This window comes from Triticum aestivum, chromosome 1A (genome assembly GCF_018294505.1).
Source record: "Triticum aestivum cultivar Chinese Spring chromosome 1A, IWGSC CS RefSeq v2.1, whole genome shotgun sequence".
NCBI lineage: Eukaryota > Viridiplantae > Streptophyta > Magnoliopsida > Poales > Poaceae > Triticum > Triticum aestivum.
Window position 1 is genome coordinate 187,028,822 of NC_057794.1, and position 6,700 is coordinate 187,035,521.

At 40.7% G+C, this 6,700-nt stretch overlaps 1 protein-coding gene across 8 annotated transcripts; it reads right to left on the reverse strand.

Moving 5' to 3' along the window:
• Positions 1-705: 705 nt before the first annotated feature.
• LOC123042780 (protein ALP1-like) lies at positions 706-5,846 on the reverse strand. 8 transcript variants are annotated; one of them, XM_044465193.1, is made up of 9 exons: positions 5,658-5,846; positions 5,537-5,566; positions 5,286-5,354; positions 4,728-4,748; positions 3,847-4,219; positions 3,132-3,661; positions 2,823-3,048; positions 1,679-2,029; positions 706-1,591 (listed from the first exon to the last, which is right to left on the reverse strand). In XM_044465193.1, the coding sequence occupies exons 7-9, from the start codon at positions 3,006-3,008 to the stop codon at positions 1,022-1,024; spliced, it is 1,107 nt and encodes a 368-aa protein (XP_044321128.1). In that variant the 5' UTR covers positions 3,009-3,048; positions 3,132-3,661; positions 3,847-4,219; positions 4,728-4,748; positions 5,286-5,354; positions 5,537-5,566; positions 5,658-5,846; the 3' UTR covers positions 706-1,021. The 8 variants fall into 8 exon arrangements, with proteins under 8 accessions (XP_044321128.1, XP_044321134.1, XP_044321099.1 ...); XM_044465186.1 differs by lacking the exons at positions 706-1,591; positions 1,679-2,029 and adding an exon at positions 2,062-2,732 and having other exon boundaries at positions 3,847-3,932; XM_044465168.1 differs by lacking the exons at positions 706-1,591; positions 1,679-2,029 and adding an exon at positions 2,062-2,732.
• Between the last annotated feature and the right edge of the window lie 854 nt (positions 5,847-6,700).

The following is a 6,700-nucleotide window of genomic DNA, read 5'->3' on the forward strand; positions in this document are numbered from 1 at the left end:
AAGCCGACCACGGGTTAAATTTAGGGTCGACCGGCTCTATGACATAGATGTCCCTTAGTGCGCACTTGTGTTCCCTCTTTGGGATATGTGTGACGTATATCTTGTTTAATGTTTTCACCTCAGGTGGAATTTATTTTGTCCCCCTGTACTCAGTGGGCGGGGCTCTTCATTGTCCTTTCTTGGTGGTCCTTTCCCCTTATCTTCGCAGCGTGTTTGGTAGTTTGAGGGAAAGGGACTGGGAATTATTAAGGGGGAATTGGTTGTGGGATTAGACATGGGAAGTGGACTATCAGTCCCAGTCCCACGTTTGGTGTAGGGTGGGAATTATTCGTGGGAATTTGACAGAAAATTAACTTTCCTCTGTTTGGTTCAGGGGTCTTGGAATGGGAGTTGTTAATGATATGTTTAGTAGCTACAGAAACTGAACCGACCAAGGCCAAGTAAAAATGATGGGCAGTATATAAAGTGAGCAAAAACAGATACAAACACCATTTCAGTAACACAAAATGAGCAAATGAAATTAAATCTAAAACTGGGCAAACTAAGGAAAAAATGTACACTATCTGTACACATGCTGCGATTATCCAGGTGCTGACCCAAAAGCCAATCTTCCTCCGACATTTCAAGACCTACCTGAGCCAGCTGACAGCATTTACCAAATAATATACTACTGTAATTTTAATGCAAAAATGAAAATAAAATTAGTAAGCAATTCGAGATATAGTATACAATGTCATAAGATCATTGTTGTAGGTAGGAGGAAATGAGAGCAACACATGACACAACAATACCCACATCGGTTGATGAAAGAGATGAAAATATCCTTTTCTTACAGCACTAGCATGAACCAATCATTCAGCATATTTCCATAAATGTACTACTGGTGTACTGTATAGGAAATGGCAATGTAAAATAAATTGGGAAGCACCAAATGTTCTTACTGACGAGTTTAAAAGAAAACGAGTAGTCCTGAGCTAAAAAATGAAACTAAGAATCCAGAATTGTAGATCTGAATATTCAATTATTTTTTGGCCGCGTCAAGCTCCTGACGAACAAACACCACTTTGTAATCATCACGCAAATTGATGAAAAGTTCTGTCTTTCCAGCATCACCACCAATGACACGGATAGCCATTACAACCTCTTCGGTTGTGAGACCCTTAAGATTCTGGAGAATATCAAGTAACTTGGTTCTATTGGCTGATGTTTGCTCATGAACATGCGATTCATGCATAAATGCCCTCTGTAAACCATTCATGGTTTTAGCATTCTCCTGCTCAGCTTCCAAGAACTTTGCAATTGTATTCGACACACTTGCAAGACCTGACTCAAGTGCTTCATCATCAGGGTATGTTCTCTTACGACCATGCCTAGAACCACCGGATGGGCTTGTATCATTTAATTCAGGAAGATTCTCCTTGGCTGGTTTGCTGGTAGGTTGTGCATCTACTATTGATCCATCTTCTACTATTTCTTCTTCACCCGGACCTTTAGCACTCCCTCCTTTAGCTAAATCAGTAGCATATACCTCACATAGCTTGTCAAAGTTAACCATAGGCTTCATGTACAAAGGACCTGCTCCCTCACGAGACTAGAAAAAAGAGCATGAATTTCCATTAGAAACTAAATTTTAGTTGAAAATAACATGAAACAGAGACGATTTATTTACATATTGTACCTTTGCCCAGCCCATATACGTCTCCCTATCTCCAGTTACCATCTTCTTCTCATCATCCCATCCAAACCCACTACCATTTTGCATAATTTCCAGAACATATGAAAGTTGCTTCTTCAAAATCTTAACTTTAGACCTGATATGTGGATCTGCTTTAAGATCAGCATGTGGCAGCACTTTAGCCATTTCCTTCTCAATGTAGGTCAGATATCCAGACTTGTGGCCAGTATCTACTTTCCAAGAAGAATCATTCATGTTATGTAGAATGTCAATAAGCAACCTCTCCTCCTCCGCTGTCCATGTTCTCTTGTCTCTCTTTTTCGATGTCAATTTAGCCTCCTTTGACTTGGTTTTCTGATAGTTTCAATATGACAATGAAATGTGTGTGTACAAACAATACAGAATATAAATGCTCATGTAGGAAATATGATGTTCATACATTAATCAATCTCTCCTATCATTACAAGAAAGTGAATGAAATGACACATAAGCTACTATGACATATGGGAGAAAACAAATATCAGTGTAGAATGTTTCGACACCCATATTTTCCTGAACAAACATCTAATGTCCTACAACTAAAAATGTACTAGCGTGTATCAACGATCTTGTCTTTTGGCTATCCAAGCTTTCCACATTTCATCAGCTAACTTGTCTCTTTTCTCAGTCCACTCGGATGATGTTTCGGTGGACAGAATGACATCCTCATTTACTTGCTGCTGTTGAAGACGTAGCATGTATTCATCTAGATATTGTTCACAGGGATCTACCCGCATTTGTTGTCGTATCAGATTGTGAAGATAGCAGCATGCCAGAATTATATCAACTTGTGTATCAAAAGGATAATAAGAGGGATTTCTAATGATAGCCCATCGCATCTTGAGCAATCCAAAAGTCCTCTCAATCACATTTCTTGCTGATGAATGCAGCATGTTAAACAATTCCTCTTTTTTTGTTGGTGGGTTTTTCCAATCATTTAGATGATACCGTTGCCCTCTGTATGGAGCAAGAAACCCTTCACAGTTCTTGTACCCAGCATCAACTAGATAATAGCACCCTACGCAATAGAAACATATGTATGGGTTTGTCAACTACGTATAAAATATGTGCATCTAACTAACATAGACCCTTTTGTACAATCTCTTACCCCGAGGAACCTTAAGGCCATTTGATCTTGATAAAGCATCTCGAAGCACCCTCCCATCAGCCGCAGATCCTTCCCAACCCGGATATACATAAATGAATTGCATGTCTGGCGCACATACACCAAGAACATTTGTTGCAACTTCATTCTTTCTTGAACGGAATCTTGGTTTGTCAGTTTTGGGCACATGAACTTCTATATATGTCCCATCTAAGGCACCTAAACAATTCTATAGGAACAACAATATGTGTTAGACCGTGAACAAAACTAGACCTAAAATTGTTTTTTTATGTTGAAATATTAAAGTGATACCTTAAAGCACTTCCACCTTCCATCAGCGCAATTGGCTGGAATTGGTCGAGGCTTCTTAAGCAACACTTTCCAGAGTTTTAAAACTGCGCCTAGTACTTCATGGAATTTCCGACTTACCACTTCAGGTGAACGCTGGAAATCATGATGGATTGCTCGGTTTTTCTCATCATGTGCAAGTATGTGAAGAAACATGGCAACCGTTTCTTCCACGCTCATATGCCTAGTATCCTTCAACCCACCTATTTTTCTTACCAAAGAACATAACACTCTGAAACAACGCCTATCCATCCGTAGTTGGAAAATGCATTCCGTATCGCTTACTCGTATCTTGTTGTTCAGGGTTTGTGCTCGAGTAATTGGGTCATACCAAGAAGGTTGCCTAATTCGACGCATCCTATATCGACTCCTCCTAAGTAACATCATGAAGATTTGCAACAACAGATATAAAAGTATGAGTATTTTCACTCTTCGTTGCCTCATTGTGTGCCATAAGATTATGTTTTCCCGGTTTGTTGGTGGACGTGCCATGTCTGTGAACAAAATTATATAAGAGTGCCACACAATCAGCTATAAGAAATAAGGTACAATAGATTAAATGCCACACATATGTATAAGCAATCACACACAGCCAAGCAACAAGCAACCAGAAAGTCACGCATCAGCAGTAAAGAAAAATAATGCATGGATAAAAGTAACTTGTTTTCATGTAAAGTACCTCAGCTGGAAGTTTCTCATTAGTGCGCAGACCAGATCTTGGATCAGCAGACATATTTTCATGGTCTTTATGTTTAAGATAGATGTCTGCAAAGTTGTGTTTCTTTGCAAAGTTCAACATCTTAATGACAGAATTTTCATCATGAATTAAATCAATTCCTTCGTCAAGACTACAGCCAAGGACTGTATAATATAACTCATCACCATCCTTGAAACCTACGTCTTTAGCCATGCGAACTAGACGAAAATACGATGTACGCTCACTGTCACAGTCTCGAATAATAGACACTTCGCCACCATCATAAGTAAGTGGTCCTTCCATTGAAAATGTACCCCCATGATGCATTTTGATATGGATCAAATCCCCCTCCATTCTGTATTTTATATAAGGCAATCGAATACATGAATCAAATGGATGCTTATTACATAATGCTATACTATACTGATGTACAAGACCATAAGGTGCAGCATTAACATGAATTAAACTACTCTTTTTTCAGTTCACATGTACTCTTTAGACTGAAATATAAACAGTTTTATAGACAATAAAGATGCAGATCTTTCGAAGTGCAGGCTGTAGGAATTTCACATTATTTCAAACATAGCGCACCAGGAAGCAAGGAAGCATACGCATAAGCTTAACCTTGTCCTGAACCTGTGTAGTACCAATCAGGTGCGCAACCACGACAGCAAGCAGCCGCAAGCAATAGTGTTAATTTCGCCTAGCATATCCGTTTGTATTAGAATTTATCCACAAACTATTTACACTCATTTTCTAGTGTATTACTGATAAAATTCAGATGCTAAGCATGACAAAGAGAGAGCCAGACAGATAAATCTGAACATATTTCTGCAGTTACAAAAGAATAAGTTCAGCCGTACCTCTTGTTCTTTGCTTGCGATCTGTAGAAGATAAAGTAAAAGAATGAGTACCGTATCACTTAATCAAACAAGACATGAACAGGGAAAAGCTACAAGAATCATATAAGCTGGGACTTAAAAGACATCTAATCTGTATCAGCTATCAAGATTTGTTTGTGTGTTCATGTGTATATAAAATATGTGTCAATGAAACATGCATATATGCTCAGTAAAATATGCATCTGCATATGCCACTTACAGTTGTCAGCTGGCACTTAATTGTGTATTTAAAACTGTACTTAGAAAGTACAGGAGCATGAAGCAAACATCCTGAACAATCTTGGTTATATACATGTGCAAGTAGCAGCCACAACGGCAAGCCAGCGATGATCTACGAAGAATAGCATAAAAAATTGTACAAGCACAAGAGATTTCATCCACTAATTATACCCATCCATGTCCCACCTATGCTTCTAAAAAGGCCATCACTTACTATGCAAGACAGAGACCTCTCTACACTTTCCCGTACGAATCAAACAAGGGAACAAAGGAGATAGAAAATGAAGGATTACTTCCCACCTGCAGCCTTTTGGTTTCTCTTGCTCCTGATAGAAAAGGGGAAACAAAGTGCTGAGACAAATCTGCGACCTGTGAAGCAGGAGAAAAAATAGAAAGAATAATAGATCTGCATCAGTTTGTGAAGGGAAAAGCAACGAATCCAATTTTGTTAGCAAAATCAGATGGGATACAACTAGATGTGAATGAAACAAGGTTGGATTGGCAGGAAAATATCCACGAATTCAACATGGAAAGATGAAAAAAGGGGCTACCTTAGCTCCTGTTCGTGTGTGCCGCCATCTCTGCAGAAGGAGGAGAAATTAGTGGGTCAAAGATTTGTTTAGAGGAAGAATGGCGCCGCTGCTAAATAGGGGTAATCAGGTAGGATTTAACCGCGCTTTCTCTAGAATTTTCGCGCCTTTATCCCCTTACGCCGTGGGACGTGAGGAACAGCTCGCGTTTTTTTTAACGTCAATTCCCACTCCCTGGCTGAATTACTAGGGTCCCCCCGGGAAGAGTCTGATGGGAGTTGGGCCTCCGAATTCCCTTTCCCCTACCTCTCTTAACTCCCATGTCCCTGACCCAATCAAGGGAAGTTAAGTCCCACGGGCCTCCAACTCCCATTCCCCACCTCCAACTCCCCCCAAACAAACGCGCTGTCGGTGTTTAACTTACTGGCCTGTTTAAAGACCCAACAGTTTCTGTTGGAATGATTGGCTTGCTTGTCAGGGGTACCATGAATCTGGCAAGGACGATCGAGTATTTTGTCGAGATTGGATGGACCATCTTTGTTTCCTTTGAATTGCTTCTCCCGCAGTCCGGATTTAGAGCCACTAAATCCGGCGTTAACCGCTGTGTCTTCAGTTTCTTCACTGTTGTTTCGATGCTTATATTTGTTGCGTCGTGGCCTGCCATCGCCATCCCTGGCTTCGCATGTGTCAGGGTCGCTGGTACTTTTGCTTCTACGGGACAACCAGCTGTCCTCTCCCTCACAGAAGAGGGTCATGAGTGCGGTAAGAGCTGCCATAGACATCGGTTTTTCCTGGCCGAGGTGTCGGGCGAGCCATTAATCGTGGACGCTATGTTTAAAGGCCGTGAGGGCTTCGGCTTCTGGACAATCGACGATTTGGTTCTTTTCAATTAAGAACCTAGTCCAGAGTTTGTGGGCTGACTCTCCGGGTTGCTGGACTATATGACTAAGGTCATCGGCATAAGGAGGTCGGACATAGGTACCTTGGAAGTTGTCTCTAAAGGCATCCTCGAGATCTTCCCAGCTACTAATGGAGTTTTCTGGGAGGCTGTTTAACTAGTGCCGTGCTAGTCCTTTCATCTTTAAAGGGAGGCATTTGATTGCATGGAGATCATCACCGCGAACCATGTGAATATGGAGAAGAAAGTCCTCAACCCATACTGCGGGATCTGTCGTTCCATCGTAT